Source organism: Pristiophorus japonicus, chromosome 13, assembly GCF_044704955.1.
Source record: "Pristiophorus japonicus isolate sPriJap1 chromosome 13, sPriJap1.hap1, whole genome shotgun sequence".
NCBI lineage: Eukaryota > Metazoa > Chordata > Chondrichthyes > Pristiophoridae > Pristiophorus > Pristiophorus japonicus.
In genome coordinates, this window is record NC_091989.1 from 129,165,033 (window position 1) to 129,189,947 (window position 24,915).

Below are 24,915 nucleotides of genomic sequence, written 5' to 3' on the forward strand. Positions count from 1 at the left end.
CACCAGCAAATTATAATGGCAGTGAATGCTAAAGTTCCGGGCAGCATCCATGATGCTCACATCCTACGTGAGAGCACTGTGTCTGACTTGTTTAACAATCAGCCACAAGGTCAATGCTGGATGCTTGGTGACAAAGGATATGGCCTTGCGACCTGGCTGATGACCCCCCTGCGTGACACCCACACCGAAGCTGAGAGGCGATACAACGAGAGCCACAGAGCCACTCGCAATATCGTGGAGAAAACCATTGGAGTGCTTAAGCAGCATTTTGAGGCCTGGACCACTCAGGAGACAACCCCCTAATATCACCCTGAGCAGCATTTTGTGCACTCCATGCTGCACAACTTGGCTATCAGGAGGGGACAAGAATTGCCTGAAGAGTCTGACAGTCCACCTCACCACAGAGAGGAAGAGGAAGACGAGGAGACGGAAGCTGACATCGGCCCAGACAATCAGATTGATGCTGAAGCCATGCCCCTGCCCCATGTAGACCGCATGAAAGGGCCCGTGGTGGCATGATAGCTGCAAGAGCCTTGCATCAGGAGCTCATCAATGAGTCCTTTGCCTGAAAGAACGTTGGTGTTATTTACAAGGCTGACACACTGCTAGGTGTGTAGCTCATACATCAATGGTGGGCATCACCGTGGTGACAGTTACAAGTTTAAGTTGATTGAAGTTAAGTGTAATTATATCCTTTGATGTTAAGGAATCACCAGTGTGTAACGGTGCAGCATCTGAGCCAATGCGCAACAAGGTTTTGTTAAAAAAAAACATTGACCCCCCCCCCTTCTCATCCCCACCTCTACCCCTTCCCCTCCTGACTCCAAGCTGCCTGGCCGAGGAGCTCCTCAGGCGATGCTTCATTGCGGGGGGGTGGAGAGGTTGAGGGCCGAACCGCTGCTTGGACAGATACGGGAGAGGACAGTCCCGAGGTGGGACTGTGCTCCGAGCCAGAAGCAAGATGTTGCTCCTGGCTCTCGTGTCATTGGCAATGGGGGTGCTGCACCTTGGATCCCACGCTCCGGGACCACTGAGAGCCCTCTGCCACCAGTGTTCCTGGCTACCAGCTCCAGGGCCTCCACCATCCCTTCCATGTTATATCTTATTTGTTGGACAAAAACTCGGTGCCAACTATGTTCATGGTGCTTAGTACGCTGGTGAATCTCCCTCGTGCCACCCACAACAGCCAAACAAGCACACACCACAGCCACACACGCTTTCAGTCTCTCTCAGCTCCCTCTCGCTCTGTCTCTGTCTCTTCTGCGCATGTCATGATGACCCCTGACCTCCTGAATTGTGGGAATCGAGTGTTGCCATGCTGTTGCTAAGGTCAGCGACACTTTATGGCAGAAGGTCAGAGAGATTTAACGCTACCGCCCATTTCATATCGCTCGCGGTAACGACCAATTTAAAAAATGGAGACTTGATGCTTTGAGAATGGGCGAGAAGCCGGTGATCTGAAAACCCATTTTTACTGCCCACGCTGGAAATAACGCCCATTTTTGGGCGATATGCACAAAAGTGTAAAATCTAGCCTGTACACTTTGTGAGATTATAATTCGGTTGTGTGTAAATTTACCATTGTAGTAACTACTCAAGCCTAAGCCTCAACCCATGCCTAAGAATACTCAATTTTTTGGCTCTTAAAATACTAATTGTGCTGAAGATTTGTAACTTCAGAAGGGACCTACCTTTGAAATTGGGATTCAGCAAATCTTTACGGTGAGAGCAAAGCAGTGCACTTCCATATACCAGATCGAGCGCACACAGCAGAAGATGATATGAGTTAACAAGATCATCACTGATCATGGGGAAGTTTCCTATAAAAAAATAAGAAAACCCGTCAATACTCCAAATGCAAATTGAGCACAATTACTTATATCGTCAGGTCTTTATCATTTGCACTATACTAGTCTCCCTCGTTTTTTAACATGTATATGGTATTACTAAACTACTGATCAGTAATTCCTTATTTTGGAAGGTTCCAAAGAATTCCAAAACTATTCTGTATTTTTGAAATAGAAAATAGCTTTTTAGCAAACTAGGTATGTACACACAGATTTTGAGGCAGCCCAGTATCCACAACATAACAATACTGACTTTATGAGCAGAAGAATTAAGTAATGTCGTTCCCAACTCTGGCTTGGCTATGGTCAAATGCAACAGTTCTCAAAAAATGCAATTTCACTCCTGTTGATGACTAATAATGGAACTAGAATAGGTTTGGGAGAGGTCTGTGCATAGACGGCCCCAGCTTTCTGACTGAGGAAAAAGGAGAACACTAATATGGTTATTCTGCCCAAAAGGGGGAAAATAAATCTTTAATATATTAGGTGGTTGATTTGTCTCCAAATCGCAGTAATGTATAATGGTCTTGAATATTACCATGGTAACAAAGACAACATTAGAACTTACACACTATCTGCGACTAATAAACAATTGAAAACAGTCCTGGCCATTTTACTTAAGGAACTAATGCTCCATTTCCTAATTTGATAGTTCATATTTAATTGTTGCCCCCGTCCCCTATGGGGGCCCTGGGGGGAGGGGGAGTGGGTTGGTTGAAGAGAGGTAGACATCATCATCAAACCCAATCTTGTCCATGCCCAATATCATTTTTTAGTAGGAGTCACGAGATACCAAACAGGGGTGGGAATCCTGGCTGATTGAGAGGGATTGTTGTACCTCTATCGTCACTCTAATAGAGAACAGTTTTTGCAGCACACACTTGGTTCCTTCCTGATCAGTATGATTCAGTTTGAGACTAGGCTGTGTATTTACTAACCGAGCCACTGAGGGAGCCTTGGATTTTTTCCTTCTAAATTCCACAAGAATAGTTAAATCAATGAACTTACTCCAGAGACATAATGCAATAATTGAAAAAGTGCACATCCTCCCCAATTGCCAACTCAGCCTCCATCAACAATAGAAGTTAATTTGGATTAGATTTTGAAACCAAGGCAGAATGCAACACCTTTATACTAGCAGCAATTGTTAATACTATATTGCATTGTGCCTTTGGGTGGCAGGATGGTTTTAGGGGAAAATAAAGAAATAAGGCACATGGGGGTGAAATTCGGTATCGCCCCGTTTGGGGGCGGTAACTGAGACGAGGCGGGATTTCCTGTGCCCGGCGCGGAAGTCCCACCCTGGCCACGAAATTGGGGTTACCACCACCGAGACGAAGTGGAGCGCAATTTCGGGCTCTCCACTTCCTCTTGGGGATGGGACCGGGGTAGTAAGCATGCAAATTTTCCAGCGCCACGTGGCCTCTCCACATAGCACTGGCGTGAGCACACCTTCCCTTCCTTTAAAGGGGAGGGCATGCTGCGAGCTCTGCAGTGGGGCGATAGGTCTCCACCATGCTACCAGGGATGCTGGGTGCCTTGGCCACAGCCCGGCACAGAAGCGGAGTGCCGGGCTGCACCATCGCGGCACAGACACCGCGAAATAGACAACGAAAGGCCTGCCAGGAAAAAAATGGTGCCACGCAACTTCCCTTTACTTTTCTCCCCGCGAGCGGAGTGTGGCTCAATTCGCGACTCGCGAGGCTGGCGCTGATATCACCAGCGGTGGCCTCACGGGGCGCTATTCAATTTCCGCTGCGGGGTGAAAACAGGTCGTTGCGCACAGCGATGACGTCAACTTCACTGGTGCAGCGGCCCAGGGTGCTAACGATAGGAGCGGGGCGCTGCCCATTTGCGCCTCTGCTAACTCCCGCCCTGGGCGAGAAATCGCTAGCTGGAGGCGCAAACGATGCAAATTTCTCCACAAAAAAGAGAGGCTGAGAAAAAAGGTGAGTGAATGGCCCTCAACCACACTCATATGTCCTTGGGACCCAGCCAACAACTTGAGTGGGAAATGCTGTATGGGATGGTGATACATTAACATTAATTTAAACAAAACTTTGCATTCAAGCTTTTTACATTCCAAATGATGAACTCATTAACAAGCTTGTATATATGGGCCATGCGGTTCCGATGATGATCCAGGTTAAAAATGTTACTTTGAAATTTGGTGGAAATTACTTTCAATGACAATTACTTTAAAAATGATGAAAAGTTTTCCAGAACTGTTATTGGCATGCTATGGGCTCTGGTTAATGCTGTATGAAGCTGTTCAGATTACCATAATTTGCACAAACACCCTCAACTCTTAAGTTTAATTAAGTCAAGCATCTCTAGGTTTTGCATCTAGTATGCGTTTGTCACACTCGACATCACACATTATTAGAGCAGGATGCAAAAGGAAAGAAAGCCAGTCATTCACCAGGAGTCTGAATTTACTCCCATTACAACGGCCTTCTGATTGACTTGAGTGTACAAGTTGTTATAACTACCTGGATTTTATACCTGATCTTTACCTTATCTTTCAGAGAAGGTTCACTTGGTTGATTCCCGAGATGAAGGGGTTGACTTATGAAGAACGGTTGAACTGGTAGGGCCTATACTCATGGGAGTTTAGAAGAATGAGAGGTGATCTTACTGAAACATACAAGAAACTGAGTGGGCTCGACAAGGTAGATGCAGAGAGGATGTTTCCTCTCGTGAGGGAATGTAGAACTAGGGGCATAGTTTCAGAATAAGGGATCGTCCATTTAGAACTGAGATGAGGAAGAAGTTCTTCTGAGGGTCGTAAATCTGTGGAATTCTCTGCCCCACAGAACTATGGAGGCTGAGCCTTTGAATATATTTAAAGTGGAGACAGACAGATTTTTGAGTGATAAGGGAATTAAGGGTTATGGGGAATAGGCAGGGAAATGGAGCTGTGTCCAAGATCAAATTAGCCATGATCTTATTAAATGGTAGAGCAGGCTCAAGGGGCCAAATGGCCTACTCCTGCTCCTATTTCTTATGTTCTTACCTCCCACAGGGAGTACTTGAGCAATAGCCTTAAAAAGGAACAGGCCAGATTAGTAGGCAGGCAACGTAACTGTGCTCCAGACCCCAGACTACTTAAGATCAATGCCATGGCAGATTAACTGATAAATATATATTGGCTCAAGTATCATATTATTAAAACAGCAACTAATCACAACTGAACAGATAGGGAATTGACGAATGAACATCTACCCCACTGTGTGTTACACCATAAAACAGTGTAACCTCTGACTTACAGCAACCATGGACATGGGATATCTGCTAGCTTTTTAATGATGTTTATCTTTATAAAGTACTGCATTATTCACAATTGGTTAACATTGTCAAGCTACCAATATTAGCACTATTACAATATTTTACATAAATTTGATCATTTTACAGATAAAATATTAAGTGCAACTCATGTAACCTGTTCTACTCACTCATTAGCAAGCTTCACAAAAAGGCACAATTGCTGCTTGACTGACCAGGGATTTTCCATGATGCACAGGATACTGATGTACATTCACATTTACGTTGTACCAAGCATTTGCCTTTTGCTCATTATTTCCTGAATTTCAACAGATTGTAAAATTCCACGACAGAACTAAGAAAAATAAACCACCCATAAACACCAAGAGGCACACGAAATACGTGTTTCTGAAGACCACAAGCATTCCAAAAATCCATACTGGCACCAACTCTGGAACTTTGCATTTTTGATGTTAAATCACTTACCACCTGCTTGTACATAAAAATTTCCACTCCACTAAAATCTGGATGGGCAGGAGCTTGACCAGATAGGGTTGTAACCGTTTAAACTTGGGGAAGGGAATAATTAGTTCAGGACTGCAAACTCCAGATTGTAGTATCAGTGAGCACAACATTTTACTTGTGGCAAGGAGATGCAAGGGGACCTAAACTTTAAAAATTAGACTGAAAGGCGTGGGGTCAAAAATCAAAATGCTCCTGCAAATACTGCAGTATGTGAAAATATAACATTTACAGATAACTGTTAAACAGACCTTACACCCAATCCTTTTGAAAAGTAATTTGGGCCCTGAAATTCCATGGGATCATTTGCCCCCACGATGCTCACTAAGTCTGACCTTCAGCCCACCAATCCACTCCAGCACTGACCCTGCTGTAGAATGTTGAGTCAGCTCACCTCATCATAATTATCATAGGCAGTCCCTCGAAATCGAGAAAGACTTGCTTCCACACTAAAAGTGAGTTCTTAGGTGACTGAACAGTCCAATACGGGAATTACAGTCTCTGTCACAGGTGGGACAGACAGTCGTTGAAGGAAAGGGTGGATGGGGAGTCTGGTTTGCCCCACACTCCTTCCGCTGCCTGCGCATGCTTTCTGCATGCACTTGGCGACGAGATTCGAGGTGCTCAGCACCCTCCCGGATGCTCTTCCTCCACTTAGTGAAATCTTTGGCCAGGGACTCCCAGGTGTTGGTGGAGATGTTGCATTTAATCAAGGAGGCTTTGAAGGTGTCCTTGAAACGTTTCCTCTGCCCACCTGGGGCTCGCTTGCCGTGTAGGAGTTCCGAGCGGAGCGCTTGCGAACAATGTGGCCCGCCCAACTGGTCGAGTGTGGTCAGTGCTTCGATGCTGAGGATGTTGGCCTGATCCCCACAACCCCTGTGTAACATGGGAGTACAGCACTGCAGTTGGAAATTTCAGGTGCAGCCTTTAAATAGCCAGAAATGGCTGAAGATTTCAGCAGCAGGTTCGGGGAGCAGCAGGTAAGTAGTGAATTAACTCTCTATCTTACAATATGGGTTGCCAGCATGTCAAGCTTTAAACCCCTCCCTACATTTTAATAAGAGTACTACAGCATATTTATCACATCAACTATCTCAAATGCTGGCCTTAACCTTATTCAATAAGAACATAAGAATTAGGAACAGGAGTAGGCCATCTAGCCCCTCGAGCCTGCTCAGCCATTCAAAAAGATCATGGCTGATCTGGCCGTGGACTCAGCTCCACTTACCCGCCCGCTCCCCATACCCCTTAATTCCCTTATTGGTTAAAAATTTATCTATCTGTGATTTGAATACATTCAATGAGCTAGCCTCAACTGCTTCCCTGGGCAGAGAATTCCACAGATTCACAACCCTCGGAGAAGAAATTCCTTCTCAACTCGGTTTTAAATTGGCTCCCCCGTATTTTGAGGCTGTGCCCCCTAGTTCTAATCTCCTGGACTAGTGGAAACAACCTCTCTGCATCTATCTTGTCTATCCCTTTCATTATTTTAAATGTTTCTATAAGATCACCCCTCATCCTTCTGAACTCCAACGAGTAAAGACCCAGTCTATTCAATCTATCATCATAAGGTAACCCCCTCATCTCCGGAATCAGCCTAGTGAATCGTCTCTGTACCCCCTCCAAAGCTAGTATATCCTTCCTTAAGTAAGGTGACCAAAACTGCACGCAGTACTCCAGGTGCGGCCTCACCAATACCCTGTACAGTTGCAGCAGGACCTCCCTGTTTTTGTACTCCATCTCTCTTGCAATGAAGGCCAACATTCCAATCACCTTCCTGATTACCTTCTGTACCTGCAAACTCACTTTTTGGGATTCATGCACAAGGACACCCAGGTCCCTCTGCACCGCAGCATGTTGTAATTTCTCCCCATTCAAATAATATTCCCTTTTACTGTTTTTTTTTTCCAAGGTGGATGACCTCACATTTTCCGACATTGTATTCCATCTGCCAAACCTTAGCCCATTCGCTTAACCTATCTAAATCTCTTTGCAGCTTCTCTGTGTCCTCTACAGATCCCACTTCCCCACTAATCTTTGTGTCATCTGCAAATTTTGTTACACTACACTCTGTCCCCTCCTCCAGGTCATCTATGTATATTGTAAACAGTTGTGGTCCCAGCACCGATCCCAACACCACTAACCACCGATTTCCAACCTGAAAAGGACCCATTTATCCCGACTCTCTGCTTTCTGTTAGCCAGCCAATTCTCTATCCATGCTAATACATTTCCGCTGACTCCGCGTACTTTTATCTTCTGCAGTAACCTTTTGTGTGGCACCTTATCGAATGCCTTTTGGAAATCTAAATACACCACATCCATCGGTACACCTCTATCCACCATGCTCGTTATATCTTCAAAGAATTCCAGTAAATTAGTTAAACATGATTTCCCCTTCATGAATCCATGTTGCGTCTGCTTGATTGCACTATTCCTATCTAGATGTCCTGCTATTTCTTCCTTAATGATAGCTTCAAGATTTTCCCCACTACAGATGTTAAACTAACCGGCCTATAATTACCTGCCTTTTGTCTGCCCCCTTTTTTAAACAGAGGCGTTACATTAGCTGCTTTCCAATCCACTGGTACCTCCCCAGAGTCCAGAGAATTTTGGTAGATTATAACGAATGCATCTGCTATAACTTCTGCCATCTCTTTTAATACCCTGGGATGCATTTCATCAGGACCAGTGGACTTGTCTACCTTGAGTCTCATTAGCCTGTCCAGCACTACCTCCCTAGTGATAGCGATTGTCTCAAGGTCCTCCCTTCCCACATTCCTGTGACCAGCAATTTTTGGCATGGTTTTTGTGTCTTCCACTGTGAAGACCGAAGCAAAATAATTGTTTAAGGTCTCAGCCATTTCCACATTTCCCATTATTAAATCCCCCTTCTCATCTTCTAAAGGACCAACATTTACTTTAGTCACTCTTTTCCTTTTTATATATCGGTAAAAGCTTTTACTATCTGTTTTTATGTTTTGCGCAAGTTTACTTTCGTAATCTATCTTTCCTTTCTTTATTGCTTTCTTAGTCATACTTTGCTGTTGTTTAAAATTTTCCCAATCTTCTAGTTTCCCACTAACCTTGGCCACCTTATACGCATTGGTTTTTAATTTGATACTCTCCTTTATTTCCTTGGTTATCCACGGCTGGTTATCCCTTCTCTTTCCGCCCTTCTTTTTCACTGGAATATATTTTTGTTGCGCACTATGAAAGAACTCCTTAAAAGTCCTCCACTGTTACTCAATTGTGCCATCGTTTAGTCTATGTTCCCAGTCTACTTTAGCTAACTCTGCCCTCATCCCACTGCCGTCCCCTTTGTTTAAGCATAGTATGCTCATTTGAGACACTACTTCCTCACCCTCAATCTGTATTACAAATTCAACCATACTATGATCACTCAATCTGAGAGGATCTTTTACTAGGAGATCGTTTATTATTCCTGTCTCATTACACAGGACCAGATCTAAGATAGCTTGCTCCCTTGTAGGTTCTGTAACATGCTGTTCTAAGAAACAATCCCGTATGCATTCTATGAATTCCTCCTCCAGGCTACCCCGTGCGATTTGATTTGACCAATCGATATGTAGGTTAAAATCCCCCATGATTACTGCCATTCCTTTTTCACATGCCTCTATTATTCCCTTGATTATTGTCCGCCCCACCGTGAAGTTATTATTTGGGGGCCTATAAACTACGCCCACCAGTGACTTTTTCCCCTTACTATCTCTAAACTCCACCCAAAATGATTCAACATTTTGTTCATTAGAGCCAATATCATCTCTCACAACTGCCCTGATATCATCCTTCATTAACAGAGCTACCCCACCTCCTTTCCCTTCTTGCCTATCCTTCCGAATTGTCAGATACCACTGTATGTTTAATTCCCAGTCTTGGCCACCCTGCAACCATGTTTCTGTAATGGCCAGAAGTTTGTTACAGAAGCTTGCACATAATGCCCATGAAAGGAAGTAATCTAGAGGGACATTCAAGAGCTGACCTCCTATGAGGAGCTGCTGAGGAGGTACTCTGCTCTAGCCATGGCGGGATCCATGGAACATTGCAGACACCAGAGTTTAATGGCTGCAAAGCTAGATTATCACCATAGCATCTGTATGAAGCACCAGTTGGCCTCACTCTTCATTGTCTCCTTAATCCCAAGTAGGTTATGCTCACACATTCTTAGCTTTTGCCCTCCTTTCCTGCATACATATCTTGGATTTGGGTGGTGGTGGGAGGGGCGGATGGAAAGGCAGAGGATAATGAAGAGGAGAAAGATAGTGGTGAAGACCAGGAGTAGGAGAAGGAAGAAATGTTTTCATGGAGGACTATAATGATGTTGATGACAATGAGGAAGAAGAGAAGAATGATGAGGGCCAGGGAACACGAGCAAGAGACAATCTATGATTTCTGACACAACCTCCTTGAAGTCATCTCCTGTTTCACTTGCTTTCCTTCTCCCAAACACTAGTTCAGATACTTCTGCCCAAGGAGAATTACTTGGTGTAGGTGAGGATGTGTAATTGGATGATTCAGAGCACAAGGGAAACTGCGGAGTGCGCAAGGATGTACTTCCCAGTGGAGGCTCCTGAGAAGGCTGCTCGTAGCTTCTGATTTCATGAGTATTTGCTTGAAAAGAAGGATATTTGAAAATATTACACCTAGGTGGAAGCTCCAAAGTCACCATCTGAAGATGTGGGCCAACTGACAAATGTGACTCTGGAGTCTACAGAGTACATCTATGGTAACCTCAGAGAAGCATTTTCCTCCATGCAGACATCAATGGTGTGGAGCGTAACTTTTACAGCCATTGGCAGAGCTGACTGGGTTGTGGCTACAGCTCTACATGCAGAAGATGGCACTGCTCTCTTATAGCCTTTTGGGTGAAGCTCATTCTTCTCACCTTAGCTTCTTAATGGGGACTTCACAAGTTCTGCATGGGCTGTAAATTCTTTGGGGTTGGGGTAAATATCTTGTAGGGTTCATCCTCCTCAAATGCTGTCCCACTCTTTTCCTCCATCCTGTACTGCTCTCCTCCTCCAACAAAATAAAGAACAAGGAGATATCTCTTGGCAATCCCATAACTGTTATCCAGAACCTCTTACCGTGGGCTCAATTTTCCCCAATTATCTGCGCCGTTTTTGTGGCATGCACCGTTTTTTTTTTGAGTAGATTCAAATCTCTAAGTTTCCCCAAAGTTTTTGCGCTAGCGTAATTCACTTAGGTAGGATTTTTTTAGGCTACGATTTTTTTTACCTCACTTGGGGGCATAACCTGCCATCCGCATCAATTCTGGCCATTTAAGCAGGTTTGGCCAGCTCCGATTTATTCCAATTTTTCTTAGGACGACATATGTGACCACTCTGGAAAAACCTTCTGAGCAGTTAACAAAATCGGCGCAGGTAAGAGAATCAGCACAGCAGATACAGTTCCACAGCAGCAGCAGCGAGGAAGAGGGGGGGAGGGGATGAGGAGAGGGAAGAGGGGGGTGAAGACTTTCTGCCAGGGCTAGCAGTGGCACCGGGAGGAGGGAGGCCTTTCGGCCAGGGCTAGCAGCGGCATTCGGCACCGGAGGCGGGGGGGCGGATAAAGTTTTGGCATAAATATGCTGATAAGCTGTTGCCATGTGCAAGGTGCTTGTGCAGGTTGTTGGCCAGAATGTGTTGTATGTTTCTTTCCAGTCTCAGTCCATAGTGTGTCCCTAGTTAACCTGGCAACCCGATCTTTTTGCCGTAGATCTTAGGCTCCATCCCCAAAGCTAAAGGACAGCCTACGCGGCGCCTAAATCAACAATTCAAATGGAGAAAGTTGGCTGATTTTTTTTTTGGCGTAGTTGGGCCCCAAAAAGATGGGCATAACTCTTCAAGTACGCCAAAAAACAGCATTGGGGAAAAGTGAGCCCTGTAAGTGGATGAAAAATATCCCAGTGATTTCACAGGCCCTCAGGTGTCAGAGGCAAGGGCAACTGCTCAGCTGTAACTAAAAAAAGAAACCTCCAAAATCTCTCCAGTAACTCAAGTAATCACTCTTCAAAGCTTCGTCAGACTGCAGGCTACAAAGTAAATCCCTTCAACTGATGCTGGCAACAGGTGCACCTCTGTTCATATGCACTAAATTATCTTTGCTGCATTGGGGGCACAATTCATGGATTTTGGCCATTTCTATGCCCATCATCCACATTTACATATATTACAATGACCCCCCTGCAGCAACACTGTGCAACCACATGGAAGTCACCAAATCCAAACAGAAATGCAAGTGCAGCCACATAGGGTCCCAGAGTACTTAAGGTGGTGGCCTTGGAAATAGCGGATGCATTGACAGTCATTTTCCAACATTCCATTGACTCTGGATCAGTTCCTATGGAGTGGAGGGTAGCCAATGTAACCCCACTTTTTAAAAAAGGAGGGAGAGAGAAAGCAGGGAATTATAGACCGGTCAGCCTGACCTCAGTAGTGGGTAAAATGATGGAATCAATTATTAAGGATGTCATAGCAGCGCATTTGGAAAATGGTGACATGATAGGTCCAAGTCAGCATGGATTTGTGAAAGGGAGATCATGCTTGACAAATCTTCTGGAATTTTTTGAGGATGTTTCCAATAAAGTGGACAAAGGAGTACCAGTTGATGTGGTATATTTGGACTTTCAGAAGGCTTTCGACAAGGTCCCACACAGGAGATTAATGTGCAAAGTTAAAGCACATGGGATTGGGGTAGTGTGCTGACGTGGATTGAGAACTGGTTGTCAGACAGGAAGCAAAGAGTAGGAGTAAATGGGTACTTTTCGGAAAGGCAGGCAGTGACTAGTGGGGTACCGCAGGGTTCTGTGCTGGGGCCCCAGCTGTTTACATTGTACATTAATGATTTAGACGAAGGGATTAAATGTAGTATCTCCAAATTTGCGGATGACACTAAGTTGGGTGGCAGTGTGAGCTGCGAGGAGGATGCTATGAGGCTGCAGAGTGACTTGGATAGGTTAGGTGAGTGGGCAAATGCGTGGCAGATGAAGTATAATGTGGATAAATGTGAGGTTATCCACTTTGGTGGTAAAAACAGAGAGACAGACTATTATCTGAATGGTGACAGATTAGGAAAAGGGAAGGTGCAACGAGACCTGGGTGTCATGGTACATCAGTCATTGAAGGTTGGCATGCAGGTACAGCAGGCGGTTAAGAAAGCAAATGGCATGTTGGCCTTCATAGCGAGGGGATTTGAGTACAGGGGCAGGGAGGTGTTGCTACAGTTGTACAGGGCCTTGGTGAGGCCACACCTGGAGTATTGTGTACAGTTTTGGTCTCCTAACTTGAGGAAGGACATTCTTGCTATTGAGGGAGTGCAGTGAAGATTCACCAGACTGATTCCCAGGATGGTGGGACTGACCTATCAAGAAAGACTGGATCAACTGGGCTTGTATTCACTGGAGTTCAGAAGAGTGAGAGGGGACCTCATAGAAACGTTTAAAATTCTGACGGGTTTGGACAGGTTGGATGCAGGAAGAATGTTCCCAATGTTGGGGAAGTCCAGAACCAGGGGTCACAGTCTAAGGATAAGGGGTAAGCCATTTAGGACCGAGATGAGGAGAAACTTCTTCACCCAGAGAGTGATGAACCTGTGGAATTCTCTACCACAGAAAGTAGTTGAGGCCAATTCACTAAATATATTCAAAAGGGAGTTAGATGAAGTCCTTACTACTTGGGGGATCAAGGGGTATGGCGTGAAAGCAGGAAGGGGGTACTGAAGTTTCATGTTCAGCCATGAACTCATTGAATGGCGGTGCAGGCTAGAAGGGCTGAATGGCCTGCTCCTGCACCTATTTTCTATGTTTCTATGTTAAATGGGTCCCACATCAAAATGCACCCCAAAAATACTGGTACCCTGCACTTATGGCCCTAACCCACTGCAAAATGTGAGTAAATTCAAGATTTAGTTTTTTATTAAAATTTGAAATTGCACTGGATTAGAAGATTCCGGACAAGAAAACCCCACACAATTTCTCTTTTTACGTTTCTGAAAACTGGTTGTTATTGAAAGAATGACTTGCACTTGATTTGATATAGGATGTCCCAAAGTGCTTTACAGCCAATGAAGTACTTTTTGAATTGTAGTCACTGTTGTAATATCGGAAACACAAAAGCCAATTTCCACACAGCAAGCTCCCACAAATAGCAATGTGATAATGACCAGATAATCTGTTTTAGTGATGTTGGTTGAGGGCTAAATATTGGCCAGCACACCAGGGAGAACTTCCCAGCAGAATTCCTGGCCTGAAAATCCCCATCCCTGACCCCAACCCCTCCTATGCAGACAGCCTGTTTAGGGCAGCAGAGGCCCTACCTTTCACAAGGCCATCAGGAAACACCATCAGAAGGCTGGATCTTGGAATGGCCTTAGATTTTCATAACTTCATCTTTTCTCAATGGGAAACGGAAACAGTATTTTAGTCCAGATGATGTAATCCTAGCTGGCAGTTAAATTTGGGGTCTTCTGATTGGCTGCTGTCCATGTTAATCATGGCAAGGCCCTCTTTCTTCATTTTGGCACCATTCCAGTTAAAAGTCTGTCTTGAGAAAGTCCGCGAACCAATTTTGGGACTTAAAAGTACATACCTGGAAACTGAATGAAGAATTCTTGACTGTTTTGAGAAGTCATTTTTGTTTGCTTATGTAAATTTATGTTTATTGCAGACTGTATAAGTCAGCAAACATAAATACTTTAAGTGCTTTAAGACAGGAACTTAAAGGCAAAAAAAATACCGATGGGTAAAATGGTGTGCGGGTGGCTGATAGTATGTGTCAAGGGAGGGGGATGACTGGTGGGAGCATGCTGAGGAAGTGCCTAATGGTCCGAAACGATTATGGCAGTTCAGACCTTATTCCCTTGGGCCCCTTTCTCAGTCAAAGCTACCAGACTCTGCCTCTCCAAATGTGGAACCCTGGAATACCTTTTCCATACTTTGCACCCTCTTCTGCTCCCTGATTCCTGGATCCCCTCAAAGTAATGTAAATCCTGAGACACCATCCCACTATTGCCAGACTCTGGGCTTCCTTCCCAGTGGTCCCAGATTCCAGGGCTGACCCTAATGCGATTATTCAGCTGCCCTAATACAATGATTCACGTAACACCCTTATTCTTAAAAAACATCCAAATCACCATGAGCAACGTCATAGAAATTAGCTAGTGCCATTATAAAAATGGTTAGTCTAGTATGCATTTTCTGTCCATCACATTTCTCTGGCACATTTCAAGTGATGCATTCAACTTTCTCTGTCACACTTCAAAGAAAAGAATAAAGAAACAAAGGAACTCTCCAGGAAGACAAATTACTAGAGCTAGAATATCTGCAGTCTCTCGTATGAGTTCTGTATGAACCCAATGTTTCCATAACAACAATTATATTTAGTAGCCCAGCTACACACTTCCACTTTACATAATATAATGTTCCTGGCCTTATAAACCAACACATTATCTGATTTTTATTGCAAGTTGCTCTGTCGAAGATTTGCTGGTATGGTACTTATTAAAAATAAATCTAATGGATTGACCCATTTAATTTCCAAAAAAAGTAATTGACAATATCTTCTAAAATATCATTTAGCTATATCCACAAGTAATTTTCATTATAAGCTGCAATTATATAACCACCACACATCATTCCAATATGACCTCTGTAAATGCTCAAGAACTTATTTTCATTTCCAAGCCCCCACTGGCTGCCTGACAGGTACAGCATACTGGAGGGTACATTGCATCTGTGAGGGGGGAAGTTAGTCAAATGTTGTCTTGCACTGTGCTTTCGACCACCAACACCAGGAAGAATAATAGCCACCAGCCTCCAAGACCTAAAGATCGTCTTGGGTGAAAATGGTTTTAAATGTCTTGTTATTTCTTTCTTCCACATGCTCCCTGGACTGCTTCGACCCTCCAGTCCATGGGGAATCCTGGTGGAAGCACCACCATCAGATTTCTTGGGCCATCCCTCCATTTGGACGCTCTACAGAAAAGTCTGAGAAAGGTAAAGCAGAAAGCCGGGAATGCCCCTCACGCCTCATTACCATTCTTACACTGGACCTGTGCCGACAGCAGGTGCAACTCCAGTGATATCAACACAAAGAAGTCCAGGAAACCCAATGTTCTCTGTCGCCATTTCCTTTTTGCTGTGCTTGGGAATTGAGCATTCTCCAAGCACAACAAAGAGGAAAATCTACACCTTATTCTCTTATTACTAACAGTATTTAGATTTATCTAATGTATAGTAACATGTATTAGCGGCTATTTATATTAAAGTGGCAGAAAATCAACAGAGGGTATAACACAGATAATTTACAACTAATATGCTATGAAATGAACTACCAAACATACTTACATGCTGCGTTGGAAGATATCTACGTAATGCTGCAATGCCTATTTAAGTGAAAAGGAAGTTACAACCACCAGGCTTCAAGTTACAGGGTGCATCCTACAGACAAGTCTGGACATGCTGAGTATGTGGTGTTGCTATGATAAGAGACAGAAAAGGCTGGTGGTATAGAAACAGCAAACTATTCGTTCTGCACAGTACAGCCCTGGCAGTCTCTATGGACTTTTCATCACTGGTGAATGGCCAAATAAAACCATCAAGAATATATATACTACCTTCAACTGATGATCATTCTCAAAATTTTAACTGAAATAAGAAATATATTTAAGAGCATGCACCTTCAATTGCCACTCGTCCCTTAAGTCTTCATATAAATCAAGGTCAAATGTCAAATGTGGAAATGAGGTTATTGCAGTTGACAACAGCTGCAAATAAGCAAAACATTCAGGCTTCTATTAGCAGTAAAAAATACTGTATTAACAATCTAAGTGGATATTGTTACTACTTGGCACTAGGTACAATCACTCACTTAACTGAAAGGCAACATATTGAAGAAAAGACTGCAAAGACATTTTGCCAGTGTTCCAAATTTGACTACACAAGGGATGACAATATAATTATTTATCTTTTTGTTTTCCAGGTTGAAAAAGAGTGGGAGAGCTATAGTGATAGGGGATTCTATTGTAAGGGGAATAGATAGATGTTTCTGCGGCAGCAACCAAGACTCCAGGGTGGTCTGTTGCCTCCCTGGTGCAAGGGTCAAGGATGTCTCGGAGTGGGTGCAGGACATTTTGAAGAGGGAGGGTGAACAGCCAGTTGTCGTGGTGCATATAGGTACCAACGATATAGGTAAAAAACGGGATGAGGTCCTACGATACAAATTTAGGGAGCTAGGAGCTAAATTAAAAAGTAGGTCCTCAAAAGTAGTAATCTCAGGATTGCTACCAGTGCCACGTGCTAGTCAGAGTAGGAATCGCAGGATAGCTCAGATGAATACGTGGCTTGAGGAGTGGTGCAGAAGGGAGAGATTCAAATTCCTGGGGCATTGGAACCAGTTCTGGGGGAGGTGGGACCAGTACAAACCGGACGGTCTGCACCTGGGCAGGTCGGGAACCAAAGTCCAAGGGGGATTGTTTGCTAGTGCTGTTGGGGAGGGGTTAAACTAATATAGCAAGGGGATGGGAACCTATGCAGGGAGACAGAGAGAAGTAGAATGGGGGCAGAAGCAAAAGATAGAAAGAAGAAAAGTAAAAGTGGAGAGCAAAGAAACCCAAGGCAAAAAGCAAAAAGGGCCACATTACAGCAAAATTCTAAAGGGGCAAAGGGTGTTAAAAAGACAAGCCTGTAGGCTCTGTGCCTCAATGCGAGGAGTATTCGGAATAAGATGGACGAATTAACTGCGCAGAAAGCAGTTAACGGATATGATGTAATTCGCATCACGGAGACATGGCTCCAGGGTGACCAAGGCTGAGAATGCAACAACCAAGGGTATTCAACATTTAGGAAGGATAGACTTGGGGATTAAATGTAGTATCTCCAAATTTGCAGATGACACTAAGTTGGGTGGCAGTGTGAGTTGCGAGGAGGATGCTATGAGGCTGCAGAGTGACTTGGATAGGTTAGGTGAGTGGGCAAATGCATGGCAGATGAAGTATAATGTGGATAAATGTGAGGTTATCCACTTTGGTGGTAAAAACAGAGAGACAGACTATTATCTGAATGGTGACAGATTAGGAAAAGGGGAGGTGCAACGAGACCTGGGTATCATGGTATATCAGTCATTGAAGGTTGGCATGCAGGTACAGCAGGCGGTTAAGAAAGCAAATGGCATGTTGGCCTTCATTGCGAGGGGATTTGAGTACAGGGGCAGGGAGGTGTTGCTACAGTTGTACAGGGCCTTGGTGAGGCCACACCTGGAGTATTATGTACAGTTTTGGTCTCCTAACTTGAGGAAGGACGTTCTTGCTATTGAGGGAGTGCAGCGAAGATTCACCAGACTGATTCCCGGGATGGCGGGACTGACATATCAAGAAAGACTGGATCAATTGGGTTTGTATTCACTGGAGTTCAGACGAATGAGAGGGGATCTCATAGAAAAGTTTAAAATTCTGACGGGTTTAGACAGCGTAGATGCAGATAGAATGTTCCCAATGTTGGGGAAGTCCAGAACCAGGGGTCACAGCCTAAGGATAAGGGGTAAGCCATTTAGGACCGAGATGAGGAGAAACTTCTTCACCCAGAGAGTAGTGAACCTGTGGAATTCTCTACCACAGAAAGTTGTTGAGGCCAATTCACTAAATATATTCAAAAAGGAGTTAGATGTAGTCCTTACTACTAGGGGGATCAAGAGGTATGGCGAGAAAGCAGGAATGGGGTACTGAAGTTGCATGTTCAGCCATGGACTCATTGAATGGCCTACTCCTGCACCTATTTTCTCTGTTTCTATGTTTCTAAAAGAAAAGGAGGTGGGGTGGTGTTGCTGGTTAAAGAGGAAATTAATGCAATAGCAAGGAAGGACATTAGCTTGGATGATGTGGAATCTGTATGGGTGGAGTTACGGAATACCAAAGGGCAGAAAACGCGTGTGGGAGTTGTGTACAGACCACCGAACAGTAATAGCGAGGTTGAGGACAGCATCAAGCAAGAAATTAGGGATGCGTGCAATAAAGGTACAGCAGTTATCATGGGCGACTTTAATCTACATATTGATTGGGCTAACCAAACTGGTAGCAATACGGTGGAGGAAGATTTCCTGGAGTGTATTAGGGATGGTTTTCTAGACCAGTATGTCGAGGAACCAACTAGAGGGTTGGCCATCCTGGACTGGGTGATGTGTAATGAGGAAGGACTAATTAACAATCTTGTTGTGCGAGGCCCCTTGGGGAAGAGTGACCATAATATGGTAGAATTCTTTATTAAGATGGAGAGTGACACAGTTAATTCAGAGACTAGGGTCCTGAACTTGGGGAAAGGTAACTTCGATGGTATGAGACATGAATTGGCTGGAATAGACTGGCGACTGATACTTAAAGGGTTGACGGTGGATAGGCAATGGCAAACATTTAAAGATCACATGGATGAACTTCAACAATTGTACATCCCTGTCAGGAATAAAAATAAAACTGGGAAGGTGGCTCAACCGTGGCTAACGAGGGAAATTAATGATAGTGTTAAATCCAAGGAAGAGGCATATAAATTGGCCAGAAAAACCAGCAAACCTGAGGACTGGGAGAATTTTGTAATTCAACAGATTAGGACAAAGAGTTTAATTAAGAGCAGGTAAATAGAGTATGAGAGGAAGCTTGCTGGGAACATAAAAACTGATTGCAAAAGCTTCTATAGATATGCGAAGAGAAAAAGATTAGTGAAAACAAATGTAGGTCCCTTGCAGTCAGATTCAGGTGAATTTATAATGGGGAACAAAGAAATGGCGAACCAGTTAAACAAATACTTTGGTTCTGTTTTCACGAAGGAAGATACAAATAACCTTCTGGAAATACTAGGGGACCGAGGGTCTAGTGAGGAGAAGGAACTGAAGGAAATCCTTATTAGGCGGAAAATTGTGCTAGGGAAATTGATGGGATTGAAGGCTGATGAATCCCCGGGGGCTGATAGTCTGCATCCCAGAGTACTTAAGGAAGTAGCCTCTGAAATAGTGGATGCATTGACGATCATTTTCCAACAGTTTATCGACTCTGGATCGGTTCCTATGGACTGGAGGGTAGCTAATGTAACACCACTTTTTAAGAAAGGAGGGAGAGAGAAAACGGGTAATTATAGACCAGTTAGCCTGACATCAGTAGTGGGGAAAATGTTGGAATCAATTATTAAAGATGAAATAGCAGCACATTTGGAAAGCAGTGATGGGATCGGTCCAAGTCAGCATGGATTTATGAAAGGGAAATCCTGCTTGACAAATCTTCTAGAATTTTGAGGATGTAACTGGTAGAGTGGACAAGGGAGAACCAGTGGATGTGGTGTATTTGGACTTTCAAAAGTCTTTTGACAAGGTCCCACACAAGAGATTGGTGTGCAAAATTAAAGTACATGGTATTGGGGGTAATGTATTGACGTGTATAAAGAATTGGTTGGCAGACAGGAAGCAGAGAGTCAGAATAAACAGGTCCTTTTCAAAATGGCAGGCAGTGACTAGTGGGGTGCCGCAGGGCTCAGTGCTGGGACCCCAGTTCTTTACAATATACATTAATGATTTGGATGAGAGAATTGAGTGTAATATCTCCAAGTTTGCAGATGACACTAAGCTGGGCGGCGGTGTGAGCTGTGAGGAGGATGCTAAAAGTCTGCAGGGTGACTTGGACAGGTTAGGTGAGTGGGCAGACGTGTGGCAGATGCAGTATAATGTGGATAAATGTGAGGTTATCCACTTTGGTGGCAAAAACACGAAGGCAGAATATTATCTGAATGGTGGCAGATTAGGAAAAGGGGAGGTGCAACAAGACCTGGATGTCATGGTACATCAGTCATTGAAAGCTGGCATGCAGGTACAGCAGGCGGTGAAGAAGGCAAATGGTATGTTGGCCTTCATAGCTAGGGGTTTAGAGTATAAGAGCAGGGAGGTCTTACTGCAGTCGTACAGGGCCTTGGTGAGGCCTCACCTGGAATATTGTGTTCAGTTTTGGTCTCCTAATCTGAGGAAGGACATTCTTGCTATTGAGGGAATCCAGTGAAGATTCACCAGACTGATTCCCGGGATGGCAGGACTGACATATGAGGAGAGACTGGATCGACTGGGCCTTTATTCACTGAAGTTTAGAAGGATGAGAGAGGATCTCATAGAAATATAAAATTCTGACGGGACTGGACAGGTTAGATGCAGGTAGAATGTTCCCGATGTTGGGGAAGTCCAGAACCAGGAGACATAGTCGAAGGATAAGAGGTAAGCCATTTAGGACTGAGATGAGGAGAAACTTCTTCACTGAGTTGTTAACCTGTGGAATTCTCTACCGCAGAGAGTTGTTGATGCCAGTTCATTGGATATATTCAAGAGGGAGTTAGATATGGCCCTTACGGCTAAAGGGATCAAAGGGTATGGAGAGAAAGCAGGAAAGGGGTATGAGGTGAATGATCAGCCATGATCTTTGTCATATATTCAACTGTCATTGTAATCCATGTATAAACTGACCTAAGTTATACACCGTGAGAACACTGACCACTATGTGGTGAACTTGTGGGAGACACTCCTAACCTGGACTTTCATGTATAAAAGAGGAAGTTCCACCCATCTTCTCCACTTCAGTGCTGGCTAATAAAGGTTATGGTCACAGAGTGACCTTCTCTCTAGTATGGGCCTCGTGTGCATTTGTACTGTACAGCAAGGACATATTATTGGCGACGAGAAACTGGGACTTAAAGCATGAGAGCATGGCCACTAGCAGCACAGACGAGAGGTACTGTGTTGGTGATGATTGGGACGATTTTATTGAGAGACTACAGCAAAGATTCGTCACTAATGAATGGCTGGGACAGGATTCGGCCAACAAACACAGGGCTCATCTCCTAACGGTTTGTGGATCGAGGACGTACTCCCTGATGAAGGACCTTCTAGCACCAGAGAAGCCGGCGGACAAGACTTTTGAAGAGCTCAGTAAGTTGATCGGGGAACACTTTAAACCGGCGAGCAGCATGCACATGGAGAGACACCAGTTTTACACGCACCGGAGGCGAGAAGGGCAAAGCGTTCCAGACTTCGTGGCTGAACTCCGACGACTGGCGAGCCTATGTAAGTTCACAGATGCATGCAGAGCGGAGATGCTGCGAGACTTTTTTTTATTGAGGGCATCGGGCACGCTGGGGTTTTCAGGAAACTGATTGAGACCAAAGACTTGACCCTGGAAACGGCGGCTTTGATGGCCCAGACATTTATCTCAGGGGAGGAAGAGACCAGAATGATGTTTGACAAAAATCTTGGTTTAAATGCTGCAAATGGACAGGGAGTCAACATTGTTAACGCGGCACACAGTTCTCCAGGCAGACAGGGGCAATCGGACATGCCCAAGCATGTACTCGAACCCAAAGGGGGAATTCAACAGAGACAATGGCTAGCTGAACGGCGATCCATTGCAAGGGACAATGCGGCCTGTAATGGGGCCATCAACACCTGTTAATGGTGCGCTAAAGGACAGTTACAGAGACTGTCAGAGACGATCGACTGGTAATGGACCTTTTGTTTCCAACAGCTCATGTTGGAGGTGTGGAGGCAAACACACAGCCAGAGCTTGCAATATATCTGCAGAAATTGCAACGTCAGCGGTCACTTGGCACCTATGTGCAGGAAGCCTGCAGCCATGTTGATGTACGAGGAGGACGGGCCCAATGTAAGCCCTACGGGGCCAAATGGACACTGGGGGAAAATCGCTGGAAGCTGAAGTTCAGCGAGTTCATGTGGAGCACATATACAGTTCATACACCAGGACGTCATCGATAATGATGAAAGTGCTCCTCAATGGCATCCCAGTATTAATGGAGCTAGACACGGGGGCCAGACAGTCCCTGATGAGCATCAAACAGTTCGACAAGTTGTGGCGTCCAAGGCCAGGAGGCCAAAATTATTGCTGATTGACGCACAGCTACGGACGTATACAAAAGGAAATCATTCCGATGCTAGGCAGCGCCATGGTAGTCGTGACCCACAAACATTCGGAGAACAGGTTGCCACTCTGGATTGTCCCGGGGGATGGTCCCGCACTGCTGGGGAGGAGTTGGCTTGCTGTCATGAACTGGAAATGGGGCGATGTCAATGCAATTTCTTCTGTGGAGTGAATATCATGCTCACAGGTCCTGGACAAATTTGACTCACTATTTCAACCAGGCATTGGCACGTTCACGGGGACCAAGGTAGTGATTCACATAAACCCAGACGCCAGGCCGGTACACCACAAGGCCAGAGCGGTGCTATACGTGATGCGGGAAAAGATAGAAGGCGAATTGGACCGCCTGGTGAGGGAATGCATCAGCTCACCAGTCGAATTCAGTGACTGGGCGAGCCCGATTGTGCCGGTGCTCAAGGCGGATGGGTCGGTCAGGATATGTGGCGATTACAATGCCACCATCAATCGGGTGTCACTCCAAGACCAGTACCCGCTGAGAAGCAATTGAAAAGATTCAGAAAAGGCAACAATACGTGAAATGAGTAAGAAACAGGAAATAAATATGGTTCAAGTTTTTAAAACAACAGCGATTTTATAAGATGGATGCAATGAGGTATTCTGTGCAAAGCCAGATGACATATTTATAAACGAAGAAAATCAACATTAGCCTGAAGAATAATTACCATTAACAATGGGTAACCTTGCCACAGCTATACATAATAGGAAATCACAGCACATTACCCGTAATTTCTTGCTATGTTCGGCCCCTGCCAGTAGCATGAACTAAGAAAACTATCCCGCAAGAGACTTTGACCTATGAAATAGATTTCCAACCAGCCAGTAAATTACTCCAATAAAGCATTCAGAGACAAATTTCAAAAAGTAAAAGGGACATAGGTTCAAGATACAGGTCAAGTCCTGAGTGACAAAGCAAAGTGGATTGGCTGCTTTCTTATGTCTGCTACATTGTCTGGTTCAGTCACTGCTCTGGGGTTAGTTCTCAGCTGATTTCATGGCAATAACAAAATAATGAAGCAGATAATGCAAAGCTGGTATCCATAATACTGATACACACCAGGTGCAGGCAACCCATACTCCTGGGCTTTGAGCTCTGAGGACTCCTGTGCACCCACTGCAGATAGTGTGGGATAATATGATGAAATGTTTGTGGTGCTGGGCTCGTTAAGAGCTCAAAAAATGTTAAATGAGGTTCTTGTCCCATAATGCATTCTCAGAGCTTCAATAGCACCCATATAAAATGGGCACTGCACAGTTGGTCCACTCGGCCATGTTGGTGTTTGTCCTTTAAAGAGAAGACTAATTGGTAGTTGCATTAACATGCTGATCTAGTGATTTCATAATTTATTTCACAGTACGTTTGGGTTTCACTATTGCAGCTATTCACACCTTATTTAAGTTGTACCCCATCTGCCATCTGGGGATGAAGGCTGGCCAAATAGGACCTCTGGGTTTCCGAGTGGCCATCCCTCTCCACCCGCAGTTTCTGGAGGATGATGTGCAAGATCAGAGAAGGCATGCCATACTGCCTCAGGTATCCATAGTGATTGCAAACTGATATGCCTTCTACAAACTTTCTCTGCAAGGGCCTTTGACATAAAACTAGATGTAGAAGAAGAGCGCCTGCCTCCAAACAGTGGCAGAAGGGGAGCCTGACCATTAACATGTAGTATGCAGGCACCGTGTTGGATGAGTATTGATATTTGTTCTTTGCTACATTTCACGGGCACAGGGCAAATGCATTGACAGGACAGAAATAGAGTGCAGTGCTAAAACATGGGGATGGCTGTGCATTTGGAAAGTAGATGGAAAGATACTAGAGTGCTGTGTATTCTGCCTCTGTATTGATTCACCAAATGCGCTGTTACGATGCATTGTATGGCACAGTCAAAGGGACGTCAAAGTGGGTCCTAATTCTTTTTTAACTGCTTTTTTTAAGGAATCTTTGTGGCAAGAGTCTCTCTAATAATGTAAGTACATTAAAGTTGCACTGTCTTTGAAAGTTACTTAGCAAATTGTTTCTCTGTGTTTGCCAAATACTGTTGCATTGCCACATAACAAAATCACTCCAGCGCTGCAATGGCAATACTGGTGACAAATGCCATAAATGAGACCTTTGTACTCCCTGCTCCTCCAGTGGTGTGTTTACGCCACAATTTGCTGGAAAATAATTAAAATATGCCTCAGCAAACATAGTGGCAGATCGGGAGGGGCGAGGCCAATGGCCAAAGTAAAAATCTGTTGTGATGTTATGCTACTCAGGCCCGGAAGTGTTTAAAATAGATGTCTGAAGGTTG

General features: G+C 44.5%; 1 protein-coding gene across 5 annotated transcripts in view; it reads right to left on the reverse strand.

Moving 5' to 3' along the window:
- Positions 1 to 24,915, reverse strand: part of rbl2 (retinoblastoma-like 2 (p130)) — a 210,997-nt gene that overhangs the window by 119,520 nt on the left and 66,562 nt on the right. For 4 of the 5 annotated variants that reach the window (XM_070898000.1, XM_070897999.1, XM_070898001.1 and 1 more), the window contains one exon: positions 1,692 to 1,820. In XM_070898000.1, coding sequence (XP_070754101.1) covers positions 1,692 to 1,820 — 129 coding nt within the window. Of the gene's footprint in view, positions 1 to 1,691; positions 1,821 to 2,100; positions 2,124 to 24,915 lie in introns of those variants that run through there. The other variant, XM_070898002.1, reaches the window with a different exon arrangement.